General features: G+C 53.8%; 2 protein-coding genes across 2 annotated transcripts; one reads left to right on the forward strand and one right to left on the reverse strand.

Moving 5' to 3' along the window:
• Positions 1 to 300: 300 nt before the first annotated feature.
• Positions 301 to 5,811, reverse strand: BPIFB2 (BPI fold containing family B member 2). The gene is made up of 16 exons (XM_032198573.1): positions 5,781 to 5,811; positions 5,281 to 5,397; positions 4,964 to 5,054; positions 4,542 to 4,646; positions 4,329 to 4,463; positions 3,806 to 3,851; positions 3,473 to 3,533; positions 2,997 to 3,088; positions 2,672 to 2,848; positions 2,262 to 2,303; positions 2,017 to 2,181; positions 1,748 to 1,815; positions 1,225 to 1,270; positions 832 to 895; positions 658 to 734; positions 301 to 369 (listed from the first exon to the last, which is right to left on the reverse strand). The coding sequence occupies exons 1-16, from the start codon at positions 5,809 to 5,811 to the stop codon at positions 301 to 303; spliced, it is 1,386 nt and encodes a 461-aa protein (XP_032054464.1).
• A 2,966-nt stretch (positions 5,812 to 8,777) lies between these two features.
• Positions 8,778 to 15,904, forward strand: BPIFB6 (BPI fold containing family B member 6). The gene is made up of 15 exons (XM_032198574.1): positions 8,778 to 8,802; positions 9,412 to 9,511; positions 10,107 to 10,211; positions 10,328 to 10,474; positions 11,008 to 11,071; positions 11,451 to 11,511; positions 11,645 to 11,736; positions 12,296 to 12,472; positions 13,035 to 13,088; positions 13,402 to 13,572; positions 13,771 to 13,838; positions 14,177 to 14,222; positions 14,957 to 15,020; positions 15,697 to 15,773; positions 15,866 to 15,904. The coding sequence occupies exons 1-15, from the start codon at positions 8,778 to 8,780 to the stop codon at positions 15,902 to 15,904; spliced, it is 1,290 nt and encodes a 429-aa protein (XP_032054465.1).
• Positions 15,905 to 17,251: the final 1,347 nt, after the last annotated feature.

The following is a 17,251-nucleotide window of genomic DNA, read 5'->3' on the forward strand; positions in this document are numbered from 1 at the left end:
CATTGAGGGGAAAAAAAAGTCAATAGTCATACAGGAAAATGCAATATTAAAGAGAAATGTTTAATTAAAGCATGGAACATTGTTACAATCAATCCTCCTTGTGCAACAAAAAAATAGACTGGAAGAGAAAGCCACTAGCAAAATGCCATTATTATCCTACACTTGAGAAAATGTTGTTTCAGTAAAGAAAGAAGATTTTTAAACATTTCATGCAGTGAGAAAACACGACACATCCTTTCAGAGTCAGTGGGGTGGCTTTGCCCCCGTTTTCCTCCAGGTGAAGCTAACGGCACACCGGGTTCAGGCCGTGGCCCCCTGCTCACCGTGTCTTGCCTGCAGCTTGAGGTTGCACAGGAGCAAGACGTAATCCTAGACACAGGTGGGGGAGACCTCAGTGCTGCACCCAGCGCTCCCTGCAGCCTGCCCCTGATCCTTCTAACGAGCATTTTTTGCTTGTGTTAGCATGGCTAGAGAGGGATGCCTATGTAAAGCAATGAAGCTCAGTTCTGTGGGTTAGCAGGACAGGAGAAGCAGGCTCAGATTTATTTTAGTGCCAGGAGGTAAGCGTCACTCCCAGGTACCCTTTAAATCAAATGTAGCAGGGAGCAACTTAAATGTCTTGTTTCGGGGAGAAACTTGCATGTTGTGATTTCTTACCTTGTGAATCATGACGCTGACATCGGTGTAGGTGAAGGTGGATACGTGTGGCAGGTGTACGCCTTCACTCAGCACCGCTAGGAAGAGAAATGGGGAAAGGTGAAAGAGGAGGGAAGGTTCCCAGCTGAGACACTTTGTGCCTGGTGCTGCCTGGGAGGTGTCCCCACTTCTCACCGTTCATCCAGACGGGCACCTCCTCGCGAACAGTGCCCAGGAACAGCTCTTCCAGCAACGCAGCCTGCAAAGGAGAAAGCCACAGGGTCAGCTTCTTTATGGCCTGGCTCTAAAGGGGTGGAGAGAGGCCAGGACCTGCAGCACTGGGGTCCTGGCGTGCTGCCCCTCTCCCAGCCTCTGCGGAGTGCAGTGAGCACCATGAGCACCATGAGCGTGTGCTGCCCTGCTGATGGCCTGGCTGTGGATTTTGTGGCATGAGCTCGGGGTGGTGCAAGCTGTCTGGGGATGGCCAGGCTTTAGGGGACAGCACTAAAGCAAGGGCTGCTGTGCTCAGCACGGTGCAGGCAGGAGCCCAGCTGTGCTCCATCACTTCGGGGTGCTGGGAGCACCTACCGGCACTGGACCCACGTCGGAGGCAGCCAGGCTGAGCTCAGCATCTCTGCAAAACAAAGAGCAGCATGAGATTTGCTCAGCAGCCCTTTGGCTGGGTCACTGAGCAGGGTTTTCCTTGGAGACCATGCTTGGCGATAAGCAGGGGCTTGCAGGTTTTCTGAAAGCCAGGGCTGTGCCCAGGGCTCCAGCAGCTCCCCAGGCCGGGCGCAAGGCAGGGAGCAGGGGACAGTGGGCACTGTCTCTGCCCCCATGCACAGCAGCAGGGAGCTGGGGGTGTCCTGGCCCCGGGACCTGTGGTGAGGGCTCGCTGTAGGCAGGGACACGGGGTGCTCAGGGAGATGGGCAGCATTTTTCTTTCTGGTCCTGCTGCTGGAGCCTTGCCATTTCCCTTGGGCTAGAGCAACCTCCACAGTGACCAAGCCGTCACAGGTAAGAAATTCCCCAGGCTATTTGCCTCTCCCATCCCATGCAATGACTGAACTGTGTCCCCCACAAGGCTGCAGAGCACAGCCGGACTCGTTACTCGATCGCTGCTGCAGAGATCATCATCCGTGTGTCGGTGACGCTGAGGAGCAGTCCTGCAGTCACGTCCTGTGCGGAGAACAGGGAGGGCAGGATCAGAGCGAGCAAACTGTCCCATTTCAGCTCTGAACATTGAGAAGTGATGAAGCCATCTGTGCAGTACCCCCATGACATGCTCCTTGCACCCTGCTCTCTGTGACAGAGACCTGTGCCCTCTGCAGCAGTTGAGGGGAGCAGCGGAGGTGGCCCCTTCCTGCAGTGCTCACTCACCGCGCTCACGCTCAGGAAGCTCTGGAATTCTGGTGAGCCTGCCCCGACGTGGATGGTGAGGAAGAGCTTCAGGGCTGCTCGGCCTTCCTCCAGCTCCACCCGAGGAGAGCTTCTGAGCTCAGCCCTCAGCATCACGGGCAGGTCCTCGTGGTACAGGGAGCCGACCTGCCGCAGGCAGCTGTTTGCAGCCCAGCAGCCCCCGCAGCAGGGGCTGTGCCAACCAGGTGCTGGAAGCAGCCACGTACCTGGGTGATCTTCTGTGCCATGGTGGCGGTGGTCAGTGGGCTCTGGAGGACAAAGCACAGAGCATCAGCTGGCTGGCGGCCCCAGGAGCTGCAGTCTGGGGTCTGGCACAACTGCTTCCAAGTGCTGCACAGCTGCCAAATGCAGGCGGCCTTCCCTGCACACCAGCACGTGCCAGAAGCCGTGTTTTGGCTAGTTCTGATGGTAAATTTCCCATGCACCATTTGACCAGCAGAATTTTGCCTGCAAGGTCAAGGTAAGAGGCTGGGGGTGTTGCAGTGAGGTTCCATGGGCTCTCAGAGATGCTCTCATTTCTTTCAGGGAGCACAGCTCCCTTACGGCTTCGTGGAGCAGGGGTCCAGCCATCGCTGTCCATTTTATTATTCCCTCCTCGCTTGCTTGCACTACTCACCAGAATGGTCATGTTGAAGGCCCCAGCCCTCTCCAGGGCGAAGAAGAGGCTGGTGTAGAAGTGCTCAGACAAAGCCAAGGTGAGGTGGGAAGGGCTGGAGCTCACCAGCTCTGGCATGCTGAATGGCACGGGGCTGACTGGCAGGGGCACTGCCATCCCTGCCACCTGGAACGTTGTCTGCAGGGGACAGAAAAGGGGTCAGGGTGCTTGGGGTGTCCGCCTCATCCTGCAGGCACTCAGCAGCTGCTCATCCAGGGCAGAGAAGTGGCAGGCAGACAAGTGCGTGGGCAGGAGCTGGGCAGCACGGGCAGGCTGTGGTGCTTACTTGCAAGGACATGGTGATTCCTTCCTCGGAGATCACGGGGGCAGCCAGCGGCAGGTACTGGACCTGGCAACGGGGGGTGATGGGGAACTGAGCTGCAAAGTGAGCAGAGGGGCACTCAGAGAACAAAGGGGAGCAGCGACAGGAGATTGTGCATGTGAACAGGCTGGATTTCCCCCAGGTAGCAGGTGAGGAGGGGAAGAGCAGAAGGATTAATTTCTCCTGTTTTATCGCCCTGCCCTCCCCAAGGTTTCTGGCACACCTGAAGGAGGAGGGGAGAGGCTGGGCCCTGCCCTGCCCCACCACGGAGCAGCCCCCATCCAGCTGCCATCTCCTGCTCCCCGCAGCAGTGCACAGGGAGCTCTTTTCCCAGCAGACAAAACCCACGGCCACGGAGCAGCCACTGCTGCAGGGCCCAGCCTGCACAGCTCCAGCAGGAGCCCCTAAACCCTAACGAGCCTGAGAGCTGAGCTGCCCACCTGTCAGAGACATCAGCTGCTCGTTAGGCAAAAGGAGCAGTTTGGAGACTTCCAAGCAAATCTGTGGGATAAGAGCAAAGCGTGAGAGGAGGGAGATGAGTGCGGGGGCTGCTGGCATCTGCTGCAGCCTGCACGTCCCCATCTGGCTGTGAGCTGGCAGATGGGGGATCACAGACAGAGGATGCAATCCTCATCCCGTGTGGAGGGCTGTGGGGATGCCTGGCACAACCAGGTGGGTTTTGTAAGTGCCAGGTTCACCTGAGTGCTCTAATTCTTACAGAACCATGCCAATTTGTCTTCTGCTGTCTCGTGTCTGTATGGACGTTATCTTACCTTATCAGCATTAATCTCCTTGTCCGGGTCGGAACTAGAGGACTTGCTGGATGAAAACAACAGAGCAGAGGAAGTTAGACAGCACCAGCTCAGCCAGGGGGATGTTAGTGTCTTTTGATTTGACCCAGAAAGTATCCAGAGACATTATCATCATTTTCCATCATCTATTAAGCTGTGACTGCAGTTCAGGATCCTAAAATGCTAAAGACCTGCCACTGGACTTGAATTAAAACTTTCCTGCTACACTCTTTAGAAACATTTGCTCCTTTATGAGAGAAAAAACTCTTAACATTGTGGGGGGAAAGAAAAAGAAACAACCAAACAAAAAACAAATAAACAAAAACGGGGCTGTAAGCAGAACAAAGTTTCTGTCCTGAAGTGAAAGGATTTGCACTGACATTTGTAAGCTTTTATGCCAGTGATCAGATCTTGGTCCTATCACCTTTATGCACAAAAATACTTGTCACTCAGTTTTGTTCCCCCATTCACCCAGATCCCGTGCCAAAAAAAACCACGGGCTGACCTTCCCACCTCCTCGGCGCTCTGCACCTCCACAGTGGGTCTGCAGTAGGAGGTTATCAGCTGCAGGTCGCCATCAGGGCTCAGGTCTATGTGGAGGTCAGCCAGGATGGACAGCCTCGCCAGCCTGGGCGCTGCACTGCACGAGGGAACGGCGCAGGTTGGAGGGTCATTGCCCCGTGCCACTGCCCCGGCCCCGCAGGCAGGCACTACTCACTCCGGGGGGGTGATGCCCAGGTCCACCTCGATGCCCAGCCGCAGCCCGGCCTCTGGGACAAGCGACAGCGACAGGTCGACCACTTGGACAGAGCTGATTTGGTCCCTGCTCGAGAGGAAAAGCGGGTGTCAGGAGCCCAGCACAGGCTGAGGTGTGAGCCCTGGCTGCTCCTGCAAAGAAACACCGATTGTCCGTGGGGTCTGCAGAGACAAATCCATGCTCCAAGGGTGGCACCGGGGCTGCTGCCATCAGACCCCAAAGGAGGAGCAGGGAGCTTGCTTCTAAATGGATATTTAAGGCATCCAGGTCGATTCCCAGGAGGGTTTTTGCTTTTTGTGTTGGTGCTCACAGTGCTCCAGGAGCTCCACCAGGACTCAGAGGAGTGGTTGCAAAGCCCGGGTGAGGCAGAGCCGTGGACTCACCTGCTGGCTTTGGGGGAGCCAAGGGTCAGGTCCAGGTCCATCAGGTCCTGCCTGAGGACCACCTCTGCGTATGGTCTTGAAACTTCAGCGACTGAAATAGGGCAGAGTTATTAGAAGCCCCTGAGCCTGTGATCTCACGCACAGGGGCAGACAGACTGAAATCTGTCCTGGTGCCACACATTCATCTCTTCCTAGACCCCACTGTTACTCGCTGTAGGAAGGGGATGATGAAAATGAGCCGATTCACGGCGTAAGTTTACGAGAGGATGCCTCTGCCTGGGTGGCGAGGCACGGGGAGGTACGGGCTGTGTACTTACGGTAGCTCAGTCCTGACGGGGTGAGGATGCCCCCGCAGTCGGGAGACCTGGTGGCCTCCACAGGGACCAGGAGGCTCAGGAGGGTGCCCAGGGCGCAGAGCGGGGCCACGGCGCTGCCTGCAGGAGGAGGGCGCCCAAAATACCCGGTCAGCACAGTGGGGCCCTGCCAAGGTGTGGGACCGTGCTCGGGAGCCATGGTTTCAGCTCCTGCATTGTGTTTGTGCTCCTGGGCTTTGCAGCTTTTGTAAAATAATGACGCATAGCTCTCGTGGAGCACCTGGGCATTTAATAGTGCTGAAAAAAAGGCTCAGCCTTGAAAATCTCCTGCAAGTGTGTAAGCTAGAGTGGTGCTTGCAGCACCACCATTATGCCTGTTAAATATCTTGTAATGGCCTACAACTGATACAAAACAAAATAAACAGGAGTTAAAATTAGCTCAGGAATGAATTGAAGGTATGCAGGAGGGTAAAATCAGATACAGAGGTAATAGAGTCACCTACCTCTGAAAAACATTCTAGAATTGCTTATCATGTTTGTGATACTCTTACAGCATTAAGAAAACAAGTTATTCGGTAAGTTTAACCTGTTAAACCCAAGTTTAACAACATGCACATCTATATCAGTCCTTGCAGAGGGAGGACTTCTGATCAGGACTGATGCTCGCAGAGACACACCAAAGTACAAGCAATGCCCACATCAATCTGTTCATTTTGTAAATGCATCTTTACCTTTTCTGCCCGGTCTCCCCATTGTTCTAGTTCTGTCTGTGTCTGGCTGTGGCCACACAAGGATGTGTTCTTGCTTTATATATCTGTGTAACCAGGGCTGATGGAGGCAGAAATTGGCAGAGGGCTGAAAACCAGGAGGGTGCGCTGGGAGGGGGTGCTTTGTTTTGTATACCATTTTTTATTGTTTCCCCATAGACCTGATTACATTGGCCATCGACCCAGCAGGGTGAAATATTGAGCAGCAGGTGCTAGGGCAGCTCGCCTGCATTGTGAAGTTGCTGAGGATCACAAAGTCTCTGGAAGGAGGGTGCCAAGAAATCAAATGCTATTAGACAGCGATCATCAGTTCCACGCCACGGGGAAGCTGCTGTGGTGGGTGCTGCTCAGATCCAGAGGGATGAGACCTGACGCTGCGTGGAAGGAGGCCTTGTGAACACTGTGAGGATGCTCCTGAAGGACAGACAAACCCCTTGGGCTTTCCTTCAGGCCAGTGGTAAGTGTGCTGAAGGCAGCAGGAGTGTTTCTGCAGGGTTCAGTGAGTTCTAGACCAGACAGAAGAGCAGACTTTTTGAAGGCATGATCTCTAACCTGCAGGTTGGCCAACATGCAGTAACTGCTGCCTCTCCACTTCAGTCCCAATCAAAATCCACTGGCAATACTATTACAAATGGTATATAGAAAAAAAAAAAAAAAAAAAAAGGTGGGTGATGCATGCAGTGGCATCTCTATGGGCATCAAAGGTCCTCACGAGGGGACTCAGGGTCCCCTCCTTCCTGGGCTTTGGGTCCATCCTGCTTTTCTGTTCCCTTTGCCCTGGAGCACAGAGCTCGGGCTGCCTGCAAGCACCAACAGTACATCCTCTGCACCCCATGCAGCTCTCCTCCCTGCTGGGTGTTCTTCCCCCTCCGTATTTGTGATCCAAACTTTGAGGCATGACCACTCTTCCAGAGAGGGTTGAACTGCCCAGTTTGGTCTGGGTCCTTTGGCAGTAGGGTTAGCTGTTCAGCACTTGTTGATTCACCTGTGCCTTAGGAGGCAGCTATTGTCCTCCGTGCACTGGCTGCGTGAGTTATTGGGCGCTGGTTCCAGGTGCATCTCGACATGTCTGGAAAGGTCCTTGGCTCTCAGCAGCACTCTGAGAAGAGTCTGCAAGAAAGAAGATTGCTGTGTTATAGAGCAGTGGCTGGAATTGCCTCCAGTTAAGCCTTGTTCCATTGCAGGTAATTCCAGCAGCTCTTTCGAAGCAGTACTTGAGATTTATCTGTGGCACGTTATCAGCGTTTACTCAAGTACAAGAATGGAGATGAGCTGTTGGGGCAAGAGGGCACCATGGCACTCGGATGTGGATTTTCTCCTCCTGAAGAGCTGCTCTGGACCTCATGGTCCCCAGGGAGGCTTAATTAGATGTCAACTTACAGCACAGTGACTGATCAAGTTACCGGCACAAAGGCGTCTTTCTGGCATGATGGGTTCTTAAACAGGAGCTATCTATAAATCTTACACTCCTGTTAGATAAGATGTAAATCTCCCTGTCTGTGCTTAGCAGAACCACCAAGTATATCACAGGGGGAGGTGATGACAGATTAAGCCCTCTGACACATTTTATACAGAAATGAAGAGAAGGAATAAATTTCTCAGTGCCGCAGGATCCCACCAGGGTGGGCTCTGGGTGAGCCATCCCTGTGGGGCTGGTGCTGGCAGGGGCAGGTGAGCATACAGGGATGGCTCTGGTGCTGTCTCTGGCCAGGATATGCGTGGATGGCCCGCAGGAGAGCTGATGCAGTTTGTGCACGGTCTGGAGGATGTGCAGCCTCCCCATGGTATGTCGGGGACAGCTCAGGTTGCTGTTCCTGCTGTTCCTCTCCTCGCTCAGACCTGCAGAGATCAGCACCAATGTTACTGGGATTGCCACAACCTCCCCCGGGTCCTCCCCCAGCTAATCCCAGGTCCTCCCTTGGCACCTGCACAGGCTCCACGAACCTCTGGGGAGCATGGGCGATTTGTTCTGACAGTCACACTGCACATGCATCTCCAAGAGCAGAATTTACTATTCCATGGCTCAACTTTCCCCCTGCCCCCACTTCTGTCTGTACCATGTTATTAACAGATCAGTTCTACTCTTTCAGTGCAAAGCTCCCGTAGGCTCTTCCAGGCTGTTGAGCAAGAGAGCTGGCCTCAGACATGCCGGGAACATCCACCTGATACCTGCAGCTCAAGGACTTACCTGGACTTTTACATTTATTAGTGAGATTACTTGTACTGGAAGATGTCAGAAACACTGAGGGATTAGTTTTACATCACAGTAATTATCCACCTCTTTAATCCGTTTATTTTTTTTCCTTTTTTTCTCAGCCAGGGCTGTGTATATATAGGCCATTTCCTGCCTCTCTCTGGAAGATCGGCGCAGAGTGTGGACAACCTACAGGAGCACTCCGCTGGAGGAGGTCCTGGTGAGGTGACCATCACGCTCTTCCTCGCAGAGGTTTCTGTCCCAGGGTCGTGCTGCAGCACCCATCCCCTTGGGCTGGAGTGAGCCCTGCTCACTCCCTTCCACAGGAGTGCAGCATTTAGCCCTTGCCATGCTGTTGGGAACCGTCTCCAGCTAATTGTCTCTTTTTGTCCATTAAGCCAGTGCATCATTTAGCCACCTCTGGAGCTTTGTGGGCAACGGTACCAGGCCTGAAGATGCCAAGGATCTGGTGCCTTTTGCTCCTTGGTGGCTGGCTGGCAGTGTCACAAAGCGCCGGTGGCCCGGGGGCCATCCTCAGGATGGATATTGGGACAATCGACCGTGGTAAGCACTCAGCCACGTGGGCATGTCTGTCTGTCTGTCCGTCCGTCCGTCCATGCAGCCAGGGCTGCCTCCAGCCTGTGCCATGGGCACGAGGCCAGCAGCACCACTGGCTGCCCCGGAGCTCTCCGCAGGGCTTAGCACCCGCTGCTCCCGTCCGTGCCCCTTGGGCCCAGCATGGGAAGGGCGCATCTGGGTCCTGGAGCTTCTGCACCATACCTGAGCCAAGTGTTTGTGCCCAGATTTTGTCCTGCTGCCTCCCTTAGTCTGCAACAGGAGCTGCTTCCTTGTGGTCATTGCTTTGAACACGGGAAGCTGCATCGCCTGGTCTGTGATGGCCTGGTGCGGGCACCTGGGTGTCTTGGTGTCACGTCTAAAAGTGAAGTGCTCGCACAGTGTGTGACCGTGAGCCTGAACGGAGGCTGCAGAGACTGCCAGCACTCTGAATTTCCAGCACATGGAGCACCCCGGTTGTGGCCTTGCTTGTTACAGTGCAGACGTGTCACCAGCGATGTTTTACAGAGTGGGATGGGGGCTGAGCTCCCTCACCCCGGCACTGTCTCCTCCTTGGAGGTTCTGTGCTGAGCCCCTTGTCTTGTGCAAATTTTCCAGCGGTCTCCACTGCGCTGAATGAGAGCAATGTTCTTCAGAAACTGGTAGAGGAAACAACAAAAAAAAAGTCGAACATGAAACCCATCAAAGGCATCTCCAGGTGAGTGATAATCAGCAGCGTTTCAACAGGAGGCTGAGTCTGGAAATCACAAAGCAAAAGCAGAAGGTTTGTAAGTTTTAGCCTGGAGGCAGAAACAAATCACTCCTCACTAACAAGTGTGGTATTAAGGCTGGTGATTTTCCGCATGGTTGTGTCTGCAAAGACACAGAGAAACTATAACTTAAAGGCAATAAAGCACGTCCTGCTTCCGAGCTGGCTGGGCTTGGCTGCTGTGGCCTTGTGGTGCTGGGGGGTTGCTCTCGGACCTGTGGGTGCTGGGTCTTGGGAATAATGTCCTGAGGAAACCCAGAATCACTGGGGGATCAGATCTGGCAAGTTGGCTCTGGGTGAAAACGTTGTTTTGAATGCCCTAACATTTTGCTACACTTTTTCAAAATTAAACTGCAATATTTTTGTTATGAAGAAACATCTTCCTGAACTCAGAAGTGTATTAAAATGTTAATAAAAAAGTTTGAGCAAGAAGCAGAGGACTAAAGGTGGTGACAACGATACCAATATGAAGTGGTTTGACTTACAGGTCCGGCCGTCTGCTCTGGCAGATCTTTCCCAGCGCTTTTCCTCTGTTTTCCCCCAGGCTGAAAGTAACAGACCTCCGTCCCCCAGAGATATCGCTGACACTCTCGCCAGGCGTGGGGCTGTTCATGGCTGTGCTGGTCCGGATGACCATTGCTGGGAGAAGGTGGGTGGGCAAGGACACCTGTGGGACAGCTGCTGCGGTGCTTTGCCAGGCAGCCCCGTGCTGCCAGCCGTTTCGGGAGGTTTTATCCCCTGCTAACTGTGATTCATTCTGTGCAGCTTTATAGGAGGAAACATGGAAATCAAGGTGGCAGCAAACCTGACTGCCAGCGCGCGGCTGGCACAGGACTCCCAGGGCTGCCCGTGGTTCAGCACCAAGAGCTGCCGCATCGCCCTGCTCAGCGCCAAAACCAATCTGCCCAGCAAGTGAGCACCGGGTGTGCTGGGGCCCTGCTGGGGCAGCAGCAGCTGCAGGCAGATGCCAGCGGTACCCCCGGGGCAGGCAACAGCGTTGCTCAGCAGGGATTTTCAGTCTCTGGGCATGGGCTTGTACAGAACGCAAGCACTTCTCAATACAAGTGTTCATGCATCGAAGGTCCTATTTTTCCCACTAAGAAAACCAAAATGTTTTATGGACAAATTCAGGCCGGCCCTATCTGTGTTATTGCACACAGTGCTCATTTCTGGCCTAAGTCCTCATTTGAGTGCTGTACTCCTCAGATAACTGAGCTTCTGCTAGGCGTGGAAGCTTTCAGCTTTGTTTAAAGCCAGAAGATGGAATGCATTAGAAAAGATTTGTAAAAAGGGAAAATACCTTTTATTGGACGTGAGCCATGTTTCGGCCTAATCCATCCCAGACATGTTTCTTTAGCACTTGACTGTTTACGGTTTGGTCTGTAGTAAGTAGTCACTGCTCCGTGCCTCGCGGCCGTGTTGGCTGACGTGTTCTCTCTGCCTAGCATGCTGCCCCAAGTCGTGAGCAAGTTTCTGGACAGCAGCCTTCAGAAAGTGCTGCCCAGCCTGGTAAGTGCTGCCTGGTCTGCCCTGTGCTTCCTGAGCATCCCCTCCTTGTCCTCCTGCTCCTCCTCTCCACGGCTCAGTGCCAGTTTTCCCAGTTGTGCTGTACGGGGGAGCTGCAGGTAAAAGGGAGCGCTTCGAGCCGTGGCTGCTGGCAACCCGGTGCTCCCCTGCCCAGCACCAGGGTGGGCAATGCAGTTTAAAGTCAGATTTACCCGGAAATAACCTAATTAAACTAGGGACAGAGAAAACAGAGGCAAGTCCTTGTCTGGGTGCTTACAAGTGGAGGGTCCCAATGGGATTGTGCTGGCCTGATGGCACAAGGCTGTGCTCCCATGGGAGTGGCCGTGCAAGGTGTTCTCACAGCTTTCTTCTTGCCCTCCAGCTGTGTCCAGCCGTGGACGCGGTGCTCAACCTCATGAATGCAAAATTCACCACCATGACTTGTAAGTTGTGCTCTCTCCAGCCACCCACATCTGAATCCAGCACCCACAGGTAGCACTGGTGATGTGGCCGCTGTTCCTGAGCCGTGGTGCAGGGTGCGTGCCTCTGCCTGAGCCTCCCCCTTCTTCCCCACAGCCACAATCCCTCTCGGCACTGCTGGCACCCTCCGATACGCATTGCTGAACCCACCTGTGACGAGTGAAACTTTCATACAGCTGGATTTGAGGGTGAGTGCCACTGCCGGAGCCGGAACTTGGAGGGGCAATGTTCCTGACACCTGTTTGCTTGGAGGCGTTGTCCTTCTCAATGGCTTTAAACTAAAAGAGGAGAGATTTAAATTAGAGGTTAGGAGGAAATCCTTCACCCTGAGGGAGGCGAGGCACTGGCACAGGCTGCCCAGAGAAGCTGTGGATGCCCCATCCCTGGAAGTGTTCCAGGCCAGGTTGGACGAGGCCCTGGGCAAACTGATCTGGAGGGTGGCACATCCCTGCCCATGGCAGGGGGTTGGAACTGGGTGAGCTTTGAGCTCCCTTCCAACCCAAGCTGTTCTATGACTTTATAATACTCAGCCTTTGGCAGCAGAGGCTTTGGAAGGGGTGCAGGCACATGCTGTTTGCATTAAACCACCCAGCCACCTCCTTGGCCCATCGTTTTCTGTGGCTTTGATTGTTCTTTCATTGCTGAGGCTACAGAGAGATGCATCCAGTGCCCTGGATGTGGTCCAAATACAGATCCTGGAAATGGACTTGTACTCTCTGACATGGCTCCTTCTATGGGTCCTTTCAGACCATCCTCCACAAAGAAGAGGGAGAGGTAGTGGACCTTCCAGCAGATCAGCTGTCTCCTACTTCTCTGCCACCAAAGAGGGAGGCTGCTACCCAGCTCATCCTGTCTGCAGGCTTCTTGGGTGCTGAGCTCTCTGTTATGCAGGCGTCCTTCAGCCTGAACATCAGCAATAACATGGTGGGTAATTTGGGCTGGAGATTTTCCTCAAAGGACCCCTAAAGAAACCTGTGCCTGCGTTCAAGGCAGATCCATGCTCTTTTCATCACTCTCTGGCACTGGTTGGTGGCTGCAGACAAGTGTATTTGGGGATCATGAAAGGGATTATCAGTAGTTTGTTTGGTCTGTGTTTTATGGAGTCCATGGTTTATAGGGATTTATGGACATCCTTCATGCATGGCCTCAGGGTGCTCCTGCAGGTCCAGCAACAGCATCCAAGATCCTGCTAGGCTCAGGCAATGACAGTGCATTTTTTTTGAGGACAGTTGTGTGTAACACCCAAAGCCTGTTGTCCTGTGGCCTGCCCCGTGCGTGGCTGCTGCAGCCGAGCACCTGCCCCCAGGACCACCGGCCGGGGAGTCACCGGCTGCAGTGGCAGCGCCCTGTGCCCTGCCTGGTGCCCGCAGCGGAGGAGCACAGTGCCTCCGGTAGCTCTGCAGCCTCTCTGCTCCTCTTCACTTCTCAGTATTGAACTCCCCCCAGCTGAGTGCTTTCAGTCCCTGCCTCTGTGCTTCCTCAACAGATCCTTGGGCTTCCCCCGCTGGTGACCACGATGCTTGGAGCCCTCATCCCAGAGGTGGGTGGACTTTGCTTGATCCTAATGGTCTTTGGGTCGTCTCAGGCTATTAACAGCAGCAGGTAATGCTGTTCTCCATCCACCCCCTGTGGCCAATCACAAGGACTCACTGAGAACCTATTCCTCAAGACCAAACTGGTGCTTTTTTCATTTTATTAGCAAAACTGTTATTAATAAGACTAATAAGATCTGCTTGCCTGGCTACCATTGACTTTGGTGACTGCTACTGATGCTCAGCAGCCATCAGGATGATCCCCAGAGCAGTCAACTGCAAAGGAAAGGGGTTGTCACCCTTTGGTTTGTCTCTCCCCAGCTTTCCATGGTGCTGCCTCCATCACAGCCACTGGTGATTGAAATGAGAGAAACAAATCCACCTCTGGTGACAATAACCCCAGACAAAACCATTGTGCACCTCTTCAGCACTGCCGAGTTTTGGGTTTCCAGCCCGGATTCCGATCTTGGATCCCTCTTTGTCCTGGATGTGGTGAGCTGAAGCCTTTTGCAGTGGTTGCTGGCTGGCTGTGGTCGCCCTTGCCCCGAGCCAGCAGACAGCAGAGGGGGGCGTGGGACATTGGGCAGGGGCTGCGGGGCAGTGCCTGGCCCTGGGTCAGGGCCTGGAGCAGGGACCTGCTCGGCTGCACACGTGTCCCGCTGGGGACCCGCACCCCTCTTCTCCCTGCAGCACTCCGACCTGAGAGCGCACTTTGCTGTTGTGGAAGAGAGGCTGCAGCTCTCCCTTGCTCTGGACAGGTAACAGCTGCTGGGCTCTCTTCCCAGTGCCACCACGAGCACAGGGACAGTCCCAGGCTGCTGGAGAGCCTGCACGTGCCACATGTGCATTTCCATCTTTCTGCATGAGTTTATTGCAGTTTATACTAACAGTTACTTAAAAAGAAAGAAGAAGGTTCAGCATGACATAATGCAGCTGAACTGAAACCTAACTGGGGTCTTCACTCTGAAGAGTTGAAGTTCAGGCTCCAGCCGAACAGCTCGTGGGGATGGCGAACTGGGTGCTGGGTGCCGGGCAGGATTGCTGTGGGTGGCAGGGGGCTGCAGGCTGTGATCCCCGGCAATTTCTCTCCCCACAGCTTGTCCCAAGTGGCCTTGGCATCTTCCTCCATCGGCACATTTGATGTGAGTTCTGCGGTGAGTGTGGGACAAAGGCAGTGCTGAGATCTCCTCCATGGGGCTCGGTGCTCGTGGGCTTGGGTAGAAATTCAGTCCTTGGAGCCTGGTCCCGTTCCTTTCATTATCAAAAACAGACTCATTAAAATACTAAAGAAGGCCAAACTGAATGCCAAGGATCAAAATTTAAAGGAAGATGTAAATGACAGATAAACTGCCCAAACTGCTTGCCTACAAACATGAATGCTCTGGCGGGGGTCCCTGTTCGTAATGCACTGTGCGAATTCCTGGGAGGGTTTGGGCCATAAATAACTGCCCGCCACCTGGTCTGCCCTCATGCCACGTGTGCTCAATGTTCAAGTCTCCAAATCCCAACACAGCAGCAGAGCCATGCAGCCGGGTGAGAGCCTGAGGACCTGTGGGCAAGATCTGTCCGTCTGTCCGTCTGTCTGCAGGGCTGGGCAGCCTTTAGGCAGTGAGGAGGTGCCTGCAGCAGCGGTGGCACTGACCTGCCTGAGTGCCCATGCTGCTGCTGGTGCGGGGGAAGGCTTTCATTTTTGGCAGCTTTCACTGAAATTTAGAATTTTTCAAATGTTCCCATTTGTCTTGGGGTAGCGGAGGGACCTGTGCAATTTTCCTGTGATTTGGGGCCGCGTTGGATGAATTAATGGAAGTGAGCCTGACAGGCATGGCTGCTGGCATGCAGAACGATGGGCTATGTACATCACCCCTCTGTGTTTCAGGAGCTGCCACTGAACAGAGTTCTCGCAGACATTATTCATGTGGCCTACGTGCCATCCATCAACAGTAAGCACGGCTATGGCTTCATCTGAGGATTCGCTTTCTGCACAGGGAAAATAGCTCTCATTTCTTTTCCTATAGCTTGTTGTTATCTTTTTTTTTTTTTTTTCTTGGAAATGGCATTGACTGGCTGACCTTGCATACTTCTGCTGCCCTCGGTGGCAGTGAGTAACGGTGCCCAGGAAAATTGCTGGCCTGTCATTGTGCAGCTGTGGGGCATGCAGCTGGAGCTGGGGACGGGCAGTGCCTCCGGGCTGGGGGCTCGGCACGGCCCCTCCTGTGCAGATGGGAGAGCTCGGCCCCATCGGCAGCTCCAGCAGGGGCTGCAGGCTTCCTCTCTGACACCTCCTTGAGTGTTGCTGCTGTTCTGAAACTCAAAGCCACTTGTCAGGCAAAACTGGGAACAGTTCTCATAACTGTTCTGAAGTCTCCAAAAAACTACTCGTCCCTCTTTGCCATGCCAAGGCGTAATTAAAATGCCCACCCTAGAACACCAGTTTATCTGCTTAACTCAATGGAAAACATGCCGAAGGACGAGATTTTATTCATGCTAATGTACACAGGCCAGGGTGCCAGCCCTGCCTGCTTTCCTTCTGAGTGCTCCCCAAACCTCCTGCAGAGCCCACAGCGGGCACAGGGGTGGTGGGGCTGGGACCCCCTGACGCCTCCCCGCTGGTTGCAGGGGCGCTGCGAGGAGGGGTCCCGCTGCCCCCGCTGCTGGGCACCCCATACCGGTGGGCAGAGGTCAGCCAGCTGCAGGTAGGCATGAGCACCAGGGATCCCTGATCATCCCCACCCAGCAGGGTGACTCTGAATCCTGCCCCCGTGCTTTTTTCTTTTTAAATCTGCAGAACGGGCTCGTGCTGGATGTGCCTGTCACGGAGATCTGATGCACGGGGAAGGACGGCTGCACCCAGCTGCTGCTGCGCGACTGAGCCGGAGCGGGTGGCAGAGGGAACGGCGAGGGTGGTGGCTTTCCTGGGGCACTTCTTCCTCTTTGCTTGACTTCTCAACATTTTCCCTCCTGAGCTAAAATTAAAAGACCGGATCACGCAGTGACGGGACTCTGGCCTGCTGTGCATTCAGTGGAGCCAGCCGGGCACGTCTTCGCTGAGGTCGCATTTCTGCAAAGAGCTGGCCCCTGAATTGATCACGTCTGTAACAAAAAAATGTCACAGGCATCGGGATGATGGGGGACTGCGGAACCCACATCTCCCCTGGGAGGGGGGCAAGAAGGGTTCCCAGGGGTGTATACCCCTGCTGTGACAGGAGGGGTTTGTGTCTGCAGCTGCATGCATGGGGTTGCGCATTTTGGAACTAGTTAGGGAAGCACATTTAGATATCTCCCGGTGTTTTTTAATATTTCAGAAGTGCCTCGTATCATGGTTTATTGGCTGCATTGCAGATATTGATCCCAAGCATATAGTTCACTGATTGCTGGATAATTACGTGTCATTAGTACGCCAATAAACAGCTTTGATCCTCATTTCATTGAACCAACATGAATCGAACATTTTTTCCTGGTGACAGGTAGCTGATGTAGAATTAAGGTTATCTTTGAAAAGATCATTGTGTTTTTAAGAAATTGTCCTCAAGAAAATCTCACTGTGAGGCAGGCTATGAAAATCCCATTTGTTTTCTTGTGTGTGCTGCCAGACACAGCAGGCGTTTGCTCTGTACTGCTCGTAAGGAATTGTCTTTGTGAGAGGCTCTAAGCAATGAGGAGAGCAGTCATAAAGCCAGCTCCCTGTGAGGACTGGTGTTTATGATGCCTTCCCTCCTCATTGCCGTGCAAGCACTGCCAATGCCAAGCATTTTTAAAAAAGATTTTCCTCATTGTTCTTGCTTTAGCTAATAAAGAATTGAACAGTTTGGGTTGGAGCTCCTCTGAGGAGGAGAAATAAGAATCACAATATCTGTATGCAGCCCTCCTAGGAGAAACAAAAGCTGGAAATCTCAGGTGGCGCCTATTTAATTTTTCATGAAACACTTAACCACGCTGCCAAGCCGTGCTATCACATAGCTGGCATTTAACGCCCCGGGACAGCTGCTCGAGGCGCAGCCTTTGGATGTAGGGACCCCGGCCCCAGTCCCCCAACAGGGCCTTGTCTGGTCGCTGCTGTCGGTACAGGGAAGCAGAACCCGGGGGGCTCCTTCCCGAAGCAGAGCTCTCCGTTTTGTGTTGCTGCTGTGGCCAGAAGGGTGAAGGTGTGAGGGGGGGGCCCTGCCTCTTGCCC

Source organism: Aythya fuligula, chromosome 16, assembly GCF_009819795.1.
Source record: "Aythya fuligula isolate bAytFul2 chromosome 16, bAytFul2.pri, whole genome shotgun sequence".
NCBI lineage: Eukaryota > Metazoa > Chordata > Aves > Anseriformes > Anatidae > Aythya > Aythya fuligula.

Excerpts from the sequence above, each read along its gene's own strand:
- BPIFB2 (XM_032198573.1), bottom strand. The coding sequence starts at position 5,811 with ATGATAAGCAATTCTAGAATGTTTTTCAGAG. Across the intron at positions 3,089-3,472 it reads GCAGCTGATGTCTCTGACAG|CTCAGTTCCCCATCACCCCC; the intron begins GTGGGCAGCTCA and ends CTCACTTTGCAG. Across the intron at positions 370-657 it reads TCAGCGTCATGATTCACAAG|GATTACGTCTTGCTCCTGTG; the intron begins GTAAGAAATCAC and ends ACCTGTGTCTAG.
- BPIFB6 (XM_032198574.1), top strand. The coding sequence starts at position 8,778 with ATGGATATTGGGACAATCGACCGTG. Across the intron at positions 10,212-10,327 it reads ATGACCATTGCTGGGAGAAG|CTTTATAGGAGGAAACATGG; the intron begins GTGGGTGGGCAA and ends CATTCTGTGCAG. Across the intron at positions 12,473-13,034 it reads TGAACATCAGCAATAACATG|ATCCTTGGGCTTCCCCCGCT; the intron begins GTGGGTAATTTG and ends CTTCCTCAACAG.